This window comes from Aulonocara sp. 'chitande type north' Nkhata Bay, linkage group LG10 (genome assembly GCF_057382095.1).
Source record: "Aulonocara sp. 'chitande type north' Nkhata Bay isolate Kocher_YH1m ecotype deep benthic linkage group LG10, A_spYH_male_GT1.1, whole genome shotgun sequence".
NCBI classification, from domain to species: Eukaryota; Metazoa; Chordata; class Actinopteri; order Cichliformes; family Cichlidae; genus Aulonocara; species Aulonocara sp. 'chitande type north' Nkhata Bay.
The window spans coordinates 34,806,671-34,827,141 of NC_141353.1; the positions used below are offsets into that span (position 1 = coordinate 34,806,671).

The window sequence follows — 20,471 nt, forward strand, 5'->3', positions numbered from 1 at the left end:
GAAAGCAGTGCTGCAAGAATAACAGTTCTCCATAATAAATGTTTTCTTTTGTAATAAAATACTAAAAGTTTTGATGTGCAAATAACTCCAAATCTAACACAGATTATGTTCCCCATTCCTCACTGAGGTCCTCATTATTTACATCACATGCACTTTGACAGTTATTAGTCAAAAATTAGGAAGTTATTGTGGGAAAACTCTTAAAGTTAATGGCATATTAGTTGTAAATGAAGGCAATAATATGTGTTTTGTAATCACTAATTAATATAAAAAGCTCCTGATATGCATGGTAATAAGCAACTAGTTAATGGTGAATAAGAGTAGATTAATATAAAGTGCTGCCAAAAATCATTCATTCAGGATAAGAAAAATTGGATCTGATGGGATAAAAACGCCGATCCACATGTCTGAAAATCAGGTATTTCCAGCCCGTGTAAAGCAGCATGAAAAGATGCAACATTTAACACGTGTATGGCAAAATAGGAGATGTTTTTAAAGATTGTGACAAATAACAGTTTGTGGCAGCCTAAATGTGTAGAGAATAAAAGAACTGGAGCCAGAGTTAATAAGAACTGGAACCGATTAACATGATAAAATCTGAACGATAGCCATAGTTACCATGGAGCTTATATAGATGAGAATGCCTGAAGTAAATGCATGCAAAACTGTGATACACTCATCACAATTTTGACTGCATTTGACAGAGTTTTTAAGTGCCTTTAGTTTGCATGCATGTGCGCGCACTTGTGTATTTGTGTGTTTCCCTGTTTTACGTGTGTGCATGCTCCCAGAGGGGAAACGGGCTGTGTGGGGTGTTATCTGCTTCTGCAGAGGGTGACAGCTAATCACCAACCCTGACAAACACTGGGGGAGAGGGGAGGGAAGAGAGAGGGCGAGATGACAAATGAAAGAGAGAGCGAGAGAGAGGGAGAGGAGATGGCGCTGGGCAGGGGGATTGGCATTTGAATTCCACTGAGTAACCACAGAGTGATTCGGATCCTGTCATCACATCCTCTGTATGAGTTTGGACCTGAGCTGGACAACCGTGCAGCCTCCCACCTAGCCCACTGATAACTAATAAACCCCCATCAGTAAAGGTACACATCGAGATAAGAGGCCGCTGAGAAAACATTGCGACAATTCTCGATGAGTTGAATAAATCTGTGTTTGCCAAGAATGTCAGCAGCAGCTTTGATCTCCTACCTGCTGCTTGCAAATTCCCAGCCTCGTGGAGAATCTGCAGAAAAGGTTCACGAGCTGTCTTTATTGCAAAGCAAGGCATCTTTTCAAGTGGTACCTTGTCTGCTGTAAAGACATTGCCACGCACTTACGGTATATGCTAACTCCGCCATTAATCGTATCCATCGTCATACGTTAAATGCACGTGTAGATAGGGGGCGTTTTTTGCCTTGCAGATGGGCTGATGCGCGCTGAGTTAGTGCGAGCTGCTGGTGTCGCCTGTTGACACAGAGATCAGAGGGCTGTGAGAGATGGAGAGATGCTGTCATGAGATGGCGGCAGGCAGGCTGCACTGGGAGAGGGGAAGAGAGACGAGACGAGGCGAGGCTGCTCTGGTTTTTCAAGGAAAATTTTAAAGAGGGATGGGGGGGTGTTTTTTCTGTCTGTTATCATTGTAGGTACACATACCCATTAAATATTTAGTAAATGCTAGAAGGTTACAAATCGTAGCAAAATATCACATCACCAAATTTTCCAGTACGATTTGAATAGTCTTTGAATGTTTTCTTCTGGTGCAAATATCAACGTTAATGATGGCTCCGTTTGATTATGAAAGAAAAAGCAGGGCTGCCTGGTGGTCCGGTGGCTTCTGGACTTCCTGCCAAAGCCAGCGTGGGCGGCATTATTCGGACCAACTGGCGGCTGTCCGGGTAGCCGTGATGGGTGTCATGCTGGGGGCCTCCATACGGGTAGACCCTCATCTGCTCACAGTGTCACACCTCTCGCTGCTTTGCTCTCTCTATCTGACCCTGTCACCGAGGCACAGAGTGACAGATCCAGGCGGAGAGAAACCACGCAAGAGACAAGGGAGTGGGTGGCACATCCTTTTAGATACAGGCATAGCTGAAATCGTTGCTAAATAAAATCAAAGATAGCTGTCAGATGCTTTTACCGAGCACACTGGTTGAGAGCACGCAAATGGCACTATCAGTGAAGAAGTCAAAGGTCCACAGCTACTCGAGAATTGAGGTTGTCATTCACGTCTTTAAGAATACAGTGTAAGTGCTGTCTGTTTAACAGGCACAGCTCACTACCAGCTCTCATGCAGTACAGACCAGACATATAGCTGCATGTTGAGATTAATATCGTTTTTCCATGTTACCGCTTGTTGAGGTATATGGGAAGCAGCGTGAGGAGTTGGAGGGTTAATGTATCTTATCCACAGACCTACGGTGGTCTGGTGGTGGGTGACCGCCACACATCTGGGTTTGAGGGCGTGCACATCTGCATCTGTGTACTTGTGCCGCATCGGCCGCTAATGACAGCTGGCATTTGGCCACTATCAGTGGATCGTTAATTAGTATTGAGAGGTTTGGGGGAGAAACACAGATTCCCCTCTATCTCTAAAACAGATGTGTTCTTGATCCGCTAACCTATCTAGGCTGAGCGCATGCACACAAATACACTCTCATGGACGCGTATCCGGTCCGTCCATAGCTTCCCTGACATATGGAGATAGTCTGTAAACAAGTGGCTCTCGGAGTAATATTGACAGCAATATCTATCACAACTTGGAATCAACAAACAACAAAACAACTCAGAGTTTAGAAAAATAAAAAGCATAAGTGAAAATAACAACAACAAGGTAAACGGCAGGGGCGTATGACGCACTCGGCTCACAGTTCAGTTTAGGATACAGGGATTAATGTTTGATGCATTCTGAATATTCTTCAGGATTAACTGAAAGCAAACAATGGCTTTTCCACCTCTTTCTCAAACAGAAATACAAACCTGCATTCTCCTAATGATGATTAATAATTTTCATTAGCGAATAATGTGCCAATTACTTTCTTAATTAGCAAATTTATCACTTGCTCTACAAGAATATAAACAACAACACTTAAATTTACAGTTCAGAGCCCCCAAGGTTATGCTGTGACATTTGAAGGGAAAGCAGAGAAATGTTCACACTTTTGAAAAAAGCTGTCATTGCTGCTGCTCACTTATCGCGATACTTGATTACCTTGTTGCAGATTTATTTTTATGCCTCAGTTTTAAAGGCTTCTTGTGGATTTTAAGTCAAACAAATACAATAGTACTATGTTCAATAAAGAAAAAGAACAAATGCCTGCACGCGAGGATTCCCCCAACACCTGACATCAAAGAGGAAAGAATAGCAACTCAAGTGTTTCTCCAGCGGACGAAGAGCAGGAATCAAATGATTTTCTGTTTATTTTCTAAAGCCAACCTTTAACAAATCTCTACAAACTCCCAGACACTGGAGTAAAACATTATTATAGCTCCCACTAATGTCAGAGCCTTTGTCTATTCATTTAATTGTAGCATACTTATCCTGATGGAATTGCTCTGTGACCTTTAGTATTTTTATTTCTTCAGCCCTTATATTTGCTAAGTGATGGTATTCTGCCTGATTAGCGCACCCTCGTCCCCCCAGACACACACACTCACTTACACACACAGTTTCAAAACACAATGTATTCACTCCCAGAACCCCACTCCCATTGTTCTGCTTTATAACACTGGGAAAGGAGCATCAGTCAAGTATATTAGCTGGATCCTATTACTGTCACCAGATTGCCTCTCTGAGCCATCTTAAAGAGCCCCCAGACAAAACTTCCTGTCATGTTAATCCAAGCTTTAATAAATAGAGGGATGTGTAACCATATTCAAATAGGGGCTTCCGTATTTATGCTGACAAAGAGAGACGGGCTATCATGAAATGACAGATGAAAGTGTTTTGCATGAAAAGGAGGAGGGGAAAAAAAGTTTTTATCGACGCTCATTCTCCCCCATTCTGGGGAGGAATGTCAAATTATTGAAATGGTCTTATAAAAAAGAAAAAAAAAGCGTAACCCTAATCTAAGTAAAACACTGCAGGTATTAGGGGTGGTGGCCATTGTGAGTGAAATTAATGCTATTCACTTGAGCCTAGCAGTTCATTTTATCCCTCTTGTTCACCTATTAATATCAAAGTACATAATACACACCTTGTCTCCTAAAAGAGATTTATGGATCGGACTCATGAACAGTCATTGAGCACTTTCACTAATTCATGGACACAAAATAGTCCATTGTTGAGATTTTATTTTCCGGCTGGTTATTAACACAATTAGTAAATGGCTTATTATGTGAGGCACTTCTGGCTGTGTCTTTTAGTTAAGCTGAAGCAGTCACAGGGCTACAGTGGAAGCCTTTTGCTTTCCTGAGTATACTCAAACACAACAAAGTGAACTAAAAGCGACCTCTCCCATTCAAGGCCACCTCTTAGATTCACATGTGAAGAAGAGCAGACACTATCACAGAGAAGGACAAGCACTCATTCAGACTAGGTTAATTTCTATCTAGTCATTTCTCCACTGGAGAAAAGAGCTCAGTTAAGCCGGCATTTCACAACTCCATATCAGTGGTGAAGAGATACCTTATTTCAATAATATGCCTATCAAAACTGTACGTAAGACCCTATCTTGCAAGTAACTTATTAGTGTAATAGTGTGTATTAAAAAAAATAGCAGGCCTCGTAACTAGGCCTGATATTCTTGTATAATCAAGCCCCATTTTATCTTAAAGACCTAATAGTACCATATTACCGCAATAGAGCACTTGACTCTCAGACTACTGGCTTACTAATGGTTCCTCTGGTATTTAAAAGTAGAATGGAAGGCAGATCCTTCAGCTTTCAGGCCCCTTTTCTGTGAAACCAACTCCCAGTTTGGATTCGGGAGACTGAAAACCTCTCTTTTACTTTTAAGATTAGACCTTAAAAAACCTTCCTTTTTGACTAAGTATATAGTTAAGGCTGAATCAGGTGATCCGGTACCTTCGCTTATGTAACACACGATACTTTACCACTACTGAATGTAGAGAAAGTTAGGATCTTAGGCTTATGGCCTCTAGGAATCGACTAAGGAGCGAATGACACACAGCTAAAAGAACAGTCAACATTTATTCAAAACAAAACCAAAAACAGTCATTCAACAGTTCACAACAGTTCCAATTGTCCATATTTGTCAGTCTGTGTATTCAGTTTTAGAGTTCAGAGTTCAGTGTTCAGAGTTCTTTTCAGTCTTTTCAGTTCAGGTGTGTGAGTGTGTGTGTATAGTGTTAATGTTAGTAGTACTACCCGGGTAGTGTATTGTTCTGAGATCTCATAAGCTTATCTGTCAAGAAGTAACGCAGTTGTCACTTCTAAGTAGGCTGGAAATCTTTCCTGCATCGCAGCTGGGGATCCGGAATCCTGGCTCGCAACTTTAGACTCCAACAAAAAAACCAACCTGCACAGGGCAGTGAACATATTTTACATGAATATCATATAACAACTTAATCAACACTAGTGACCAAATGTCTCTCACTCTTTGTATATAACGACTTAATGCAATCAATAATAAAATTAATCAAAGAACCTTAAAACAATTTCCACATCATACAAATTTAACTCAAATCTCATATTTTGTGAACAGCAGTCACATCAATCCAATGAATTGAGAGAATGTACATTACTGATGCACGAGGAAAGTGCAAAACGTGGTCGCAGTACTATTTAGCCAAAGACTGCTCATATTTATCATCTCATTACAATAAATAAAACTTACCTACTAGCTTCCAAAGAAATATTTCCGATTGGCTTAAAACATTCACAAGTGAAGAAATAAAAAGATAATACAGCACTTAAAAGGAACACATGAAATTTACATTATACTGAGCTAACGATTAGCTTGCTATGCTAGCGCAGTTAGTCAACTCACCGGAAATGAACAAAAAACACAAAAACAGAGGTACATCAGCATCAACAAAAAGTGTCCGCGTTTCCCAACAAGCGGAAAAGTAAAATCCAATTTGTGTCTTCACACACAATCCTTGTTCAAGAAAAAGGTTAAGGAAAAACTCTGTGAGTAGCTCCGACCAGCATACGTAGCCTTAGCGCTATTCTCCTTCTCTATAGTTCTCAACTCAAGTTCACAAGCACTAAACAATCTCATAGTGCCACCTACTGACATTCTTGGGGAACAGCAGTTCATTTTCATGAGGCAGATTTTAGGTGGGTTACACTTAGTTATGCTGCAATCCATAGCTTTCACATGACATCAGAGCTACTGGGACATCCCGACCTTGAGGGCAAAAGCAGCACTGCAGTTCTTTGGCCTATAGCCATCCTTTGAACATCTTTGAGTTTAACTTAAATGCCAGATAGTTGCTGTGCTCAGATACACCAATCAGCATCAGAATGTTGTAGGGTAGGGCACCAACATGTGAACAAACCTCTCCTGAGTCTGCATTACACGCCAGATCGCACCAACCGCTGTTTCTCCACAACAACCCAGGCTGTCAGTGGTGGCTCATTTAAGCGGTAGGAATGGTTGACCTGACAGGCGAATATATGTGGTCATCTTTACAAATGAATAGTACTGGAGCTTTTCTGGCCCTACACTGTAAAAGTCCAAGTAAACAAAACATAAGATTTATCTGTGGTAGTTTTAAGCTAGCTGTTTTGTTGTTGTGACTTGGCTCTGTATAAATAAAACTGAACTGAAACTAAATTTAATTGACTCTGAGTTAAAGTCTAACAGGCCTATACTCAATATTAGTAAATGTTGTTAAGTATGCTGCAGTTACATTTAGAATAAAGCTTTAAGAAACAGAGGTTTTGCTGCCTCACTGCAGTTTAGCCCAGTTATGAAATATTGATACCAGTTTTATTCGTATTCCTTCTAGTTTGCACTATGCAGACAATTAGATAAAGATCTTATCAGCAAGCAAGGTGAAAAGTTTCTCAGACAGTTTTTCTGTCAGTCACTGAGGCATGTCACTGGCATATTACCTGCATGCTAATTCTGACTAGTGCTAAAAGTTGGAATGGTTCGAAATACTCTTTTAGCAACACAGTGAGCCTGATTTAAGCAACTGGATCTGCGTAGGTGGCATTTATAATAGAGTTTTAAAACAGGCTCTTTATGTTTGAAAATGAATGGGAATGGGGCTTCTAAGAAAGGTGCTGAAAAAAGGTTTAATCATTGGTAGCTGCTTTTATGTTGGCATAAACTGTCTGCACACCTTTACTGCTTCTGCAATGAAAACCGAGAGAGCAACAGCAAAAACTTTAAGAGGGACAGTAAAAGGGACGTTGGCTGAATATTTGAATTCCAAAATATAGTAAATAATGAAATGAAATATCAGCAACAAGACGGCAAATGGAATATGGGAAAAGTTTTTGAAGTGAATGAACTTATTATGTATTCAAATGCATTTAATAGAAGTTGTGTACCCTAATGCCACTTCAATCCTTTTCATCTTCTGCAATCTCCTCATATTAAGTCCAGTTAAACAAACCTCTCCCCGGCCATGTCTTTAACCTTTTTGCAATGTGTTTTCACTCATCCTCCCTAAACTATACTGCATCCTCTGACCTTTCCACACCCTCTGGTCAAAGGTGCTCCGAGCTATATATTTACAAGAAGGAGGGGGGAAAAGGGGGGTGCAGAATGTCAAACTTGTTTTGTGTGTTTGTTTGTGCCTTTGTCCATGTGTGTGTCTGCTAAAAGAGGAATCTGATTGGCTTTCTAGGAGGAAGGACATCATTTTAAATAAGTCCTCAATGTTAAACTGTTTGCTGTAGGGCTTAGGGATTGCTCACCTCTCCAAATACTATTTTAGCTTGAAAGCATAATATTTCCCAGCCTGAGCTTTCACATGGGAGAAAGAGGGAGGGCCCTGGTGCAGCAGTTTCATGGAGGTGGCTTGCAGGCATACTCCATTCTGACAGAATGAGGAGGCACTCTGCAAGAGTGTGGCGGAGAGGAAAGGGGCCCTATTAATAAAATGACTCCATAATGGGTAGTTCCCTGCAGCTTGGCAAAGGAAGACAGGCGGATTGATGGATGAGACCAAGTCCTACTTCCTCAAGCATACTGAGCTCAAGTGTGTGGACATGCCTCTGTGAGGCCAAACAGAGGGCCAGACCGAGCAATATACCGAACTTTAGTTGACACAGGAAGGAAGAACCTGAGGTTTCCTTCTGTGTAATGGGGTCACAGTGGCTGTTTTAAATGAGAAACACACAGCTTTTAAGACCAGTCTGAAAGCTGACTTTTATCCTTCATGAAATGTTGAGGCTATTTTCCATATAATACAATCTGCTCAGTATCACAGATGGTTGGTTTGGAGGGTGGACGTCGAAAGAATGTTCCTTAATTGTAGGTAAACAAGACTCCCTGGGTGACAGTGTTATGTTTCTGTAGTGCATAATTGGGATTACTTAAGAATAAAACATTGTTTTGTATAGAAATTTGGTTCAATTACAAGAACAGGGTGTCAGAGTATGACTCATTGTTACCTCCATCGTTTTTTTCTGTGGGAGCCTAGATGTGTGGAGTTGTGCTAATAAAATATTTTTGTGGCACAACAGTGCTACAGTCTGCTCTAACAATACAGCAGCCTCCTGAAGGCATCACTCCATCATCCTTTTATTACATTTCTTTGTAACAGTACATTGATTAGAGTGGCCTCAGCATGACTGTCTTTTTAATTGTGTATTTGCTGATCTGAAAGCTGCTCAGAGCTCCGTGGTAGGATCTGTTCTAACCATTTCAACAATGCTCTAAGGCATTCTCGACACACAAAGCAAAGTTCATTGTTCGAATATACATCAGTTTGTATCACCATAGCGACCTCCTTGGATGCTGAGCAGGGGACCTCATAAATATGTAATCCTGACAGATTTGAGGAATTGTCCTCCTCAACTGTTTCTCTCAAGCCATTTTGTTAATGTCAACAAGAGGGAAAGTTAGTGGAATAAGCAGTGACAATGCGCCAGTGGTGTATATCATTAATAATTACATACACAAGAATTTCTGTGGAATAAATGCTGAAAAACACAAATCCGTCTGTTGCTTCTGTTTTTCAGCAGTGGATATAAAAATAATAGATGAAGCGTGTATACTGCCAGCTAGTTTCCTTTGTGGAGCTCTGTGGTTGCGTCACACTGTGTATTATACAGAATATAGTGTAACAGGTAAGACTTGTATTTGCCAATCAAACGTGATTGATTCTGATTAATATGTTACACTTCTAGGGCAGCCTTGCAGCACCTTGTGTTTTCTGTCCAGTAACAAAGTATTTGTCCCTTTAAATCTGTGCAAATTGGCATTTCTTAAATTTTTATTTATTTATTTTCAAAAGAGTTAAGGAATAAAGTTTTGCTGGGGGAAACTATGAAACAGACATATTTACTTAAAAGAAAAAAGAGAGAGAAATATGGTAGACAGAGCAGACAGCAGATAAGCTTCTCTTCACCCCGACATCGCTGTGCTTTTTCTATCTGTATGTGTGTGATGTGTGTGTTAAGTTTGCACTCTAGCCGTGCATTTTTATCACTTCTGCGGAGGGTTGCCACTCATCCATTATAATAAGGAATATTCCTTTTGGGAAAGAAAAAGGTTGCGTTCCAGATTAAACATAGCTGGCCTGGCCCCTGGCTCGTTGGACGCTGAAAGAATAGCTCGTCCATCTCGGCTCACGCTTAAGAACGCTGTCCCTTTTGCCACCTTGTGTAATTGCAAGAGCTTATGGGGAGCTAAAATTTTGCCCTCTGCTCCTCGTTAAACTACCACTTGTAAAAGCGCTCAAGCGTGGATGCAGCACACTGCAGCTCAACGTTCCCAGACAATGATATAGATTTCCTCTACAAAAGAACAATTGAAAGGGTTGTCACAAATTTGTCTATTGTCACTGGTCGCTATCATTTCTCTGTTAATTGCCATCATTGTAATAGAATATTAGATGCACTACTGCGAGGGGAGTGTTGATGAAGGGGCAGCGCGAGCTGAGTTTTTCTCCTCGACCATGACCTTATCTGTCACAGCGGTAATGATAATAATGATGTGATACATCACTGATCGATGGAGGGATTTCTTTTTTGCCCCCTTTACCCACCCGGCTGCAAGGCTGTGCTGCAGGTTCGGCTACAAGCAGCTGTCCCTTGAAATAGGAGGGAGTCGGCCCTTTAGTCAGAAACACTTGAGAAAAATGGATGCTTGCCAGCAAGACAGCTTAAACCAGGGTTCTACTTATGAAAAGCGCTTTTACTGTAGGGTATATTGAGGGCCAAACCTGTTCACATGATCTGTATTTATTGCTTTGAGTTGTGCCAATAGAAAATTGGCACTGTGATATTTTTTTTGTAATCGAGGCATTTGTAGCAGGATTTTTTTTCATGCTGAATTGGCCACAAATGATTTTGAGCATCACCTGGTAAACTGATGCAAATAGCCCAGTCGGTGCTTTGGTGTTGGCAGCGTGAGCACAAATCCCAGTAATCCTTGACACCAAAACTGACACCAAAATAGCCTAATAACTACACACAGCTCAATTCTTTCCACTCAGATAAAAATGAAGTTCACAGCAAGTGTAATAAAAGCAAGAAAAGAAACCACTGTGTATCCCAGTGCAGCCAGCACAAAGCCGCACCAGGTGCCAGTACAAAGACAGACACAACAAAAGGATAGGCACAGCCTACTCTCAGGTCACTATCTGTGGCTCAGGCCTTCGTTCCTTTGGCATCAGATATGATCTATATCAGTGTCACCCCCAAATTGCAGGAAAGCTCCTCTAGCCTTCAGCCATGAGCTGAATGTAAATGTGCATTTGACACCTATCTAAATAGCTGTCATAATTCATTTCCAGAGCTCTTAAATCTCCCCCTGTCACCTGGCACCTCTGCTGTTTTCCTGTCCAAAAACAGAGCACATTAGCCTTTATTGATGTGTTTGTCCTTTGATACATAATTCATCATTCAACCACATTTTTCTTTTTTTTCTAGAATTAGCATGTATTTTTCTGTGCTTGTTCAAACATATGGATTGACACAGACAAAGAGGTTGTACTTGGTGTGAGTTTGAACCTTGTGCTATATGTCAGAAAAGGTCTCTTTTTCACGGCTTATTGAAGCAGAGTGATATAGAGCTTTACCGTCATGTTACTCCAAAGATGACTTACCTTCAGTGGTCACGACAATAGAGAAAAAAAATAGTTTCACAGACAGAACTTGGAGCAAAAAAGTCTTTTAACTTCAACCAAAAGGCATGCTGTAGATAAAACCTTCAGAGGTGCATTAAATACTGCGTAAACACTACTAATCAATCAAAGCACACAACCTGTAAAGGACACCAAATATTTCCTCTGGTTCTCCAGAACTCAGAGGAGGATGCTAGTCTTCTAGCATTTGCATTGATTAGTTGTTTGACAACACAGTGAATGCGTAAAAGCTCCCAGTGCACCAATTAATGTGCGATCTGTTGGTCAATGCCTTTAAAGCCCAGGCAGAAGTTCTTTCACATGACTTATGAACAATTTGTAATAGCAACAGTGTAAGAGCTTGCACAATGGGATTCAGAAAGAGGAAAGGGCTCTAGTATGAAATCACTACCTTCTTTCTGTGTATTGCTAGTAAGCCAACACTTGACATACACTTCTGCTGGCCCTTTGTTAGAGGTTATTTGGTTCAGATGTGTTTGCTGCAGGTTCAGTTAAAGAGCTGCCCGGCCTCTCGCCCGCTGACTGCCTTCCAGCAGCCTCTTCTTAAGCGGTCATGGACTGTTCCAGTGCATATACCACAGTGAAATAGACTTTTGCTCTTTTCTTCATTGTCACAAAAGGCCAGGCACTTCGCTGGAGTTCCCATTCCCTTTTTACATAGTGATAAGACAGCCATTATCCTTTGAACCTTTCTTTTCACTGTGCCAGGAGAAAAGGAAGAGTGAAAGAGAAGGAGGAGGAGGACAGAGAAAGATTTCTTCCCTGAGGTGAGCCTGGCCTCACCTCTGTGTGGCGGGCTTTTTTTTGTGAGCAGTGAAGAGGTCCTTAACCTTCTATCAGATGGAGGCACACAGTTGTGTTCTGCTTGAATAACTACATTGAAAAGCCCTGAAGCACGGGAGATGGTTCTATAGACTCTGCAAGTGGCATAGAGAGAGAGAGAGAGAGAGAGAGAGAGGGGGGAGGGTGTATAGTATGACCTGCTGGAGTGTGACCCTCACATGATGTGCACATTCTTTGTTAAAGTGCCCATCAGTGCTTCACTGTGAATCTGTGTTCTTTGTTGGATGGGTCTCGCTGACAGGATGGTCCTTCTCTAATAATGTCACAACAACACAGTTCACACATTTATGTAATACACTTCCTTTAATAGACCTCACTTCATTTTACAAAGTAGCAGTCTTTCTGCTCTCAGGTTGTAAATGGCTTTATGGTGGCAATACTATCAATATTAGAGTGCAGATATCTGAATGTCAAACTGCATGAAGGGCTCGTGGTGGCTGATGGCTGATGAAACTGCGGGCCACTTGTTTATACAGCACCACATGACAACACAACCCACCGCAGTGCTCAAGACAGCAAGAGGAAAGACGTATGTTATTCACCTTATTGTAGCCGAGATTGTTAGAGTTAACTAAAATGACACAAAAAACCAAAAACTATGTGTGGAAAAAATAGTTAATGGGGGAAGAAAAAAACTGAACTTAAAAACATGAGAGCTAACTGAAATTCCACTGTCTACCGATAAAAAGATAACTCAAATTAAAAAGTGCAAGATGTCTCTTTAAGTTTTAATGTTGGTCTATTTATTGAGATGTCTACATGACTATGCTTAGGCTGTCTTCAAAAAGCACTGTATTTGCATTTTTATTTCTGGATGTTTGACATAAACTCTCCAAATTATACAGTCAGCGTAATAAAAACTAAAATGAAACATTTTGTAACAATAAAAACTAAACGGAAACAACTAAAACTACTTTGGAATTTGAAATGACACTGAAAACAAAAACGTATTAAATGAAAACTAATTAAATAATGCAAAACTGTAATAACTCATCCAGACTTACAGGTGAGTTTTGTTTTCTTTTTTTCTTTGTCTTTTCCTTCCTCCTTCTTCTTCTGCTTTTTTTTTTTTTTTTTTTTTTTTTTTTTTTAACTATTTCCCAAGTTCTTAAACAGAGCAAAGAACTTTTAACACAGCTTCTCCAAACATCCCAGTTTGATCTTGGACACAGAAAATCAATTATTCCATAAGCACCAAAATGACCAACATCAGCATTATTAGCTCTCTGATGCTAACAGTCAGTTGTGTATCCTTTGCTGGATAACAGCCTGTAGGCATTTGTTGTGGTTTACAACAAGTCTCCCAGCCCATTCTTCTTCTGATGAGTCTCTCAATCTCTCCCAGATTTGATGGTCCTCTGGTATGGATCTTGGTCTTCAGTCAGCCCATTGATTTTCAGTGGGATTCAAGTCAGGGCTTTGCACAGGCCAGTCTGTAACATTCACTTTGGTTCACGCAACAATGACCCAAAACATATGCCACTTTTAGTGAAGAAATCTTCACTAAAAGTGGCATATGTTTTGGGTCATTGTTGCGTTGGAAGACAAAGTGACGACCAAGACTCAGTTTTGCTGCTGACTGCTTGAGATTTTCTTTTGAAATCTTCTTTCTTCGTGGTTCCTTCGTGCTTGACGAGCTCCAGACGCACTGAAGCATCCACACAACATAATACTCCCACCCTGTGTTTTACTGGGTCTCTCTGGCCAAACAGCTCTACCCATATGGAAAAGAAATAGTAAAACCATATATGATTTACTCATGAAAGTGGCCACTTTCATGAGTAAATCATATATAAATCATATAAGGCTTACATGATTTACTCATGAAAGTGGCCACTTTCTCATTACTTTCGTATATTTTTTTAGTAAGTATCCAAAACATACAAGTTTCATTATATAATTTTTCAAGGGATCTTATATGTGTTTTCACTCTTGTATGCTTTTCATACAAGTTTCATACAAGACAGATACAAACTTTATAAGATTTATATATATCTTTTCCATATGGGTAGTTTCATCTTATCTTACTGGAGGATGTGCTTCCAGTATGTATAATCCTTCTCCAGGTTGTCCTTAGCATACTTCAGTATGGCTTGAAGGCGTCTCTTCTGCAGAAGCTGAGTTTTTCTTACTCTCTAACCTCACAGCCCATCCCTGTGCAGGGTTCTAGTGATTGTCTTCTTGAGACTACTGTTCCTGACTTGGCTAAGTCATTTACTAGTGTCTTGTTCTGGGGTGTTTAGACACATCTCTCAGTAGTTTTCTTTCCAAACTTTTTGAAATCTTTCACTTGCTAATCTCTGCCAGGCTTGTTCTGTACTGTGTGGCTCTCTTTGAATTTCTTGATGATACTTCTCGCTCCAGTTCTTGACAGTTAGAAACGCTGTGATAATTTTGTATGTCCATCTCCTGGTTTGTGACCATCAACAATTAATTTTCTCAAGTCTAAACTAATTTATTTCATTTTTGGCATTATGCTTTCTCAAGTGACAGCTCAAATCAAATACAGAACACAGGTTTTTGTTCTGTGTATAAATTGGAAGAGAAGCCTCAGTTTTAACTTGATTTTACAAGCTTTGACCATTACACAGCTAAAGCAAATCATTATAGACCAGTGGTTTGTTTCTATGGCTCAAAAAAGGTCAGTTTTTCAGGGGGCTAATAATATTGACCCTGGTAATTTTTCTTTTCTGAAATAATTCTGTTGTTGTTTGCAAATAGAAAAAAATCATGCTCTCTAAAGACAATATTTTTAGAAATGCTATGAGGAAAATTTGTTTCTCTGTTAAAAAAGCAGCTGGGAAAACTTTGATTAAAAATTTAAATTTCAAAGGGACTAATAATATGTCTTCATCTGTAAACCAAGTTATTTGTTTGCCATGACTGTTGTTGGTGCTCTTTCTGTTCTCCTCTACTCTGTCTTTTCTTACACCACATGGACAAAGTATGGAGTGACTTTGTCTATGTGTTTTTAGTGTTTTCTGTCTCATTGTCACAGGTATATAATATCATGCACCTAGCCATGTCTTTACAAACATTTGTGAAAGAATGGGTTATTCTAAAAAGCTTGCTGAATTAAAGCGTGATACTACCAAGATTCCATGATCAACAGCTGAATAAAAATTACAGATCTGAGGCACATACTGTATATATTTCGCCCATGCACTGCTGGCTCAATAACTGCAGAGTTCCACACCACAGCTGCCATTAACATCAGCACAAATACGTGGCATAGGTTTCCATTGCTGAGCGGCTTCTATAGGTATAATCTGTAAGTGCCCTAGTAGTTTTTCCTATGTAGTGTAACCCTTTTCACCAACTGGTCAAGCCAGATGGATGAAACTCCCTTAAATTGAGTCCACCAGAGGTCTTTTCCTATTAGGAGAAAGTTCTTCCTCCCTACTGTCGCCAAGTTTTTGGTCATGTGGATGTAATGTCATTCACACTGTATGCATATGTTTGAACTCTCTGATATTGTAGGGTCTGTAGGGTCTTAATGTTAATTTATGTTGTGTTATTTTGCTTTAAAATACAATGCTATTCTATTTAATGTTTTGGGAAGTTCTATGTGCCATGTTTCTATGTGCCTGTATTTCTTTAAGTGTCAAATAAATATGCCATTTTTGTTTGCACTTCTACTGATGCATGGACTAGTGACTCTGTTGGCTCTTCCAGTATCACTGACATTAGATGACAGAAGTCAAATGCTATAAATTTCTGTCTCCCATGTAAATGATCACAGGCTGTCAGCCACGCTTGTCAAATTAAACGTTTACCATAGTTGGTAAACATGCCATTCCATCTTTGCTCTGCAATGCAGCTTTCACGCTGTCAAATGCTTAGGCATTAGAAACTCTTTCTGGTGCTACAAGCTGAATTCCAGCTACAGAAATGGACCAAATTGGAGTTTTCTCACCTCTTGTTTTCAGTACGGTGTAGACACTAAACAGTCTACAAGTTTCTTTGGGTTCTTTAAACCTAGCCAGTGGACTGCAGCCATTAGCACTTATGGGTTGCAGTTTCCCAGTTTCCTCTCACTTTAATGTGATTTTGATTAGATCGGCTGGAATGAGACAGACGTTAGGTTTGGTGACATTTTAAATGTCTGTTTAGAAAACTGTTGCTGCAGGTGATGTTGCCCGGCAGCTGTTTATTTGTACTCCCCCTGTAATATTTTCCCGCCACACAGTCATCAGATAGCACATTTTTCAGAGACACTGCAAACTTCATTATTATTATTTTTTACCCTTTTGTGTTGACAAAGAGAAATAGTCCAGGGAAAATAATAACTTTGTTAGTGATTGTATAAAAGTGCCAGCTCAAGTACCAGCAGCTCTGCTGAATTTATACCCACACTTGAGCATTTCCTGACAGTACTTAAGATAGACTGCCTGTCTAACTTTTGTCCTCTTTGTAAAGACTTGAGCAAGCGATTATTATTTTAGAAAGTGAGTGTGAAATGCCTGCCTGCCATTTTAAACAATATCACCCCTTGCACAAGTTCCACGTTTTAATTCAAGATTCTTCACTTGCCATGTCTCTCTCTTGCAATGACTCTGGCTTAACTTAACCACACGTAACATCCATTGTTTTGTTCTGTCACAGCTGTTGTTTATCACTAATTTGCAGAAGTGATGCAACTCTGTAGGATTTAATAAGCCCTACCTTTCCGCAACATTTACCTGCAGGCTCTGCCTGCCTTCCTTTTCAGGTAGTCTGGCAAACAGCAATTCAGGTGCTCAGGCACTGGGTGTGTGTATAAGTTACTTGAGGATTCACATCAGTATTGCTTGCTAAATTTGACAATTTGGAAATAATTTAGGGAGGAGCAAATCAAGTGCCTGTGAGCCATACAGTGAGTAACTTGGTCCTACAAGCTGTGCCAACGTCTTGTGTGCCAAATGTGTGGCAAGAGGGTGGCACGAACAGCGTGCCAGCGCTAGTCTGCCTGGCTGCCAGGCACTTCTCTTTATCCAATCAGACAGTTCGGTTTGAGTGAGACCCCCTATTCTTGTCTCTTCCCATCTCCTCCCGAAGCTTTGTAACCCTCCCGTGAAAAGCACAGATGCACACTTGCACACTATTAAGCCTCCTCAGTACAGTTACACTTACCTATAGACCATAACCAGGGAGTGAATGGTGCAGAGTGCTCCCTCTTTTTGTTTCTGTCTGCTGCTGCTGCTGCTGCTCTCTACTCCTCCATCTTTTTTTTCTTTTCTTCTTTTTTTTCTTAGACAACATCACAGGCTAAATGAGCATGCCTCAGTCTGTTTTTTAAGCATTTCATCAGCATTATAGAAAGAAGAGTGTGTCTAGAGATCTGTTTTTCGGGGATGTGTGAAAAAAAATTCTGCCTGTCTGTGTGTGGCTTTATTGGACATGATGAAGGATGATATTATGGTGGATGCTGCTGCTGCTGCTGCTGCTGCTGGGGCTGCTGGGGCTCTGAGATGAGGAAGGATCACATTTGTCTCACACCCGCTTAGTATAATGTGTCTATCTGTCCCTCTCCACAAGACTGGACATCAGTGTTCATCAAAATAAACATATTGTCAACACTGTTTTTCTTCTTCTTCTTTCTTTCTTTTTTCTTCTGGTAGTTTTTGTTAATTTTTCTCCCATTGCTGCTCTTCACATATTTGCCACATCTAATCCAGAAAACACGTAACGCCACTGTGATTGCATGGATTTCTTTATCGCTGAAATTCTAATCTATAGATGGACACGGAAGTGGTAACCCGACAACACAGCGTGAACTCTGATTTATTATGTGGGAGAGGGGTGCTGGGGAAGAAATCAGTGTAAAGGAGCAAAAATAAATATTCTAAGAGCAATTACTGCGAGTAGACGAGCTGCGATTCAATAGGGAGAAGGTGATGCGAGGTACTTGCCGAAAAGCTAATGTCGGCACTCCTCTTATGTCTTCCAGGTTGATGATGCCATGCTTATGTTTGATAAGACTACTAACAGACATAGAGGTAAGTGCACAGCTTCTGTTCCCCCTTTCCTGATGTTTTTTTCCCCCTCTGTCTTTCCGAAAGGTGAGAAAATAGTCATTTTATGTCCTTTCCCCATGAGATAACACAGAACAGTTCCATTTCACATGATATTAGGTGTGCCATCTGTTCAACAATGGGAGCGTGTCAAAGTAATCAATAAGCTGGTACGGTGTTTAGAATGTTTGAGCGTTAGATGGAGAGTGTGTGTGTGTCTGCGATGATGCTGGTGTGAGTGTTTCAGAGAGGTGCTTAAAGGGTGTAAAGATTGCGAGATGGTGGGTGCTGTGCAGTCAGATAACAGCATCAGATAAGACCCAGGAGAAGCACTGACTTTATCGCTTTATCTCATCAGCTCCTTATCTGAGATGAGGGGGGACATTTCTCTCTCAAGCAGAAGGACTTTCCAAAGACAGGTTTCCTCCCTGCACCACAATGCGGCGTCGGCGTATTTAAGCCAAGCGACACTCTTTTAGGCCCCGACTTAACCACCGGCAGACACGTATATAGGCCTGTCACTTATCCTCAAAACTGTGCGATGGTTGGTATTGCTGCCTCACACAGGTACGCTAAAGGAACTTTTTAGGAGACAGACTGTCCCTGGCTGTTTATGCCTGTATGTATCATTGTGTGCGTGAGCAGTCGACAGGCGCTGACAGGTATTTCCACAAGAAAAAGGAGCAGACACTGCTGTGTTTGTCACGCCAGTCAGCTCACTTGTAGGCAGAGCTGGCATCACAACCCTCTCACTCAGCTGGGCTGAGCATATAGATGTAAATATTTGTTTGCAGCGAAGAAGTCGTCCCCTCAAAGTGAATAAATGTTTAAGTGCAGTGTTCTGGGATCGAAAGCAGTTATTGTTTTGCGAGTGAGCTCTGTCTTTGGTTTTTAAGCTATATCCGTGTGTGAGTGCTGTGGAGGCAAACTCTTTTGAGTCTGGTAAACAGTTTCTAAATGTGAAACATGTGAACTATAGTGGAAGTGATCTATGGCTTTGAGGGGATTTTGATCTGTAGTGACAGAACCCAGTGTGAGGTCTGCTTTGAGACGAAGGCTTTTCTCACACTCTCTCTTATTTCTTGCTCTTCTCTCTCCTGTCTGCTGCACCGCCAGCCCTCTGTGAAAGGGGCTGGGCGCCATGCTTGGAGAGTGTGTTAGGCGTTTGCCTTTGGGCAGCAAAATGCCCTTCAAATGAAGACAGTGATGGAGAAACAGCCTCCTTGGCAATTTTTCTGATGACAGCGGGCATATTTATATTGAGTGTGACACGGAGACAGGCGTCAGGTGCAGTTCTTCCTGCGGTTGCTGTTTTTTCTAAGTAGCGTTTTGATTATTTGTTCCAGTGGGAATTTGACACGGTAGATATTTGCTTTTTTTCATCTTGAGGGAAAAAAAACAAAAAAAGCACAACAGGTCTTTCAGATGAATGGCGCAGAATATTACAAACCTCTAAGAAGTTATTCACCAGAGCCATTAATGTGACTGGTCATATTTTTATTTGCTATATTTACTTGAACATTGGGAGGTTATACTGTAAAAAGAAAAATGCTATTTTTACTACTTAAAACCTTTTAAAGGTGCTCTTTTACTGCTGCGCAACAGCAAAGGTTCAGATGGCCTCATTTGAATGTCATTTCTGTAGCTTTTTTGTTTTTCTCCCTAAACATTTCTTACCTAAGGTCAGTGCTGTATATTGCTGTATAATGTGATGTTTTTTTTGTTTTTTTTGGAAGAGCTTATTGTGTTTGAGATGCATGATCGACACTTGATTGTGAGTGTTTTCTTTGGGGCTGTGGTGAATTGGATAGAGGACAAACGTCACACTTCACTAGTAGCAGCATTGTCCTTCAGACGGTCCTGCGAGCCTGGCGAAATGACAACCAGAGGAGACATTCTCTACCCTTCTCGTTTCTACCTTTTCTTTTTTTTTTTCCTTTTTACTCTCTATCTCTCCCGGTCATTCAGTCTTATTCGTTTTTCCTTTTCTTCTATCCAGTCACACTATTTCTGTCCCCAAACCATCTCCCATTCTGGCCTGTCTTCGCCATCTCTAGTCTTTCTCCTTCTGTCTCTCCTGTTAGAGGACACTCGCTGTAAGCAAAGCTCCTCACAAAGGCACACGCTGCACACCATCTCCTTGGCATTTAAAGGAGTAGAATACAGCCAATTGTGTTGGAAATTGAACTCTCTAAAGCCTCCCTTCCCGCTGCAGCAGTTCATTGTGGGTGAGTTCAGTGTCTTTGCTGAGCGGCTTGGGCTGTCCAGAGGTTGATGCCAGAGGGCGCCTATTGTTCCATGTTCTACTGCAGTGTCCCCCCCCCACCACCACCACCACCCCACCCTCACCGACTCCTGCTCCGCCTCCCTACAACCTTCCCCTTTTTTTTCTCCTGACATTCATTTTGT

General features: G+C 40.9%; 1 protein-coding gene and 1 long non-coding RNA gene across 9 annotated transcripts in view; one reads left to right on the forward strand and one right to left on the reverse strand.

Annotated features, from left to right (window-relative positions):
* LOC147321283 (RNA-binding protein Musashi homolog 2) overlaps positions 1–20,471 on the forward strand; it is a 277,095-nt gene that overhangs the window by 140,113 nt on the left and 116,511 nt on the right. For all 8 annotated transcript variants that reach the window (XM_086309660.1, XM_086309659.1, XM_086309661.1 and 5 more), the window contains exon 7: positions 17,999–18,047. In XM_086309660.1, the coding sequence (XP_086165786.1) occupies positions 17,999–18,047 (49 nt within the window). The remainder of the gene's footprint in view (positions 1–17,998; positions 18,048–20,471) is intronic.
* LOC147321286 (uncharacterized) lies at positions 5,125–6,239 on the reverse strand. The gene is made up of 2 exons (XR_015131342.1): positions 5,943–6,239; positions 5,125–5,471 (listed from the first exon to the last, which is right to left on the reverse strand). It is a non-coding gene; the product is annotated as an uncharacterized LOC147321286 (long non-coding RNA).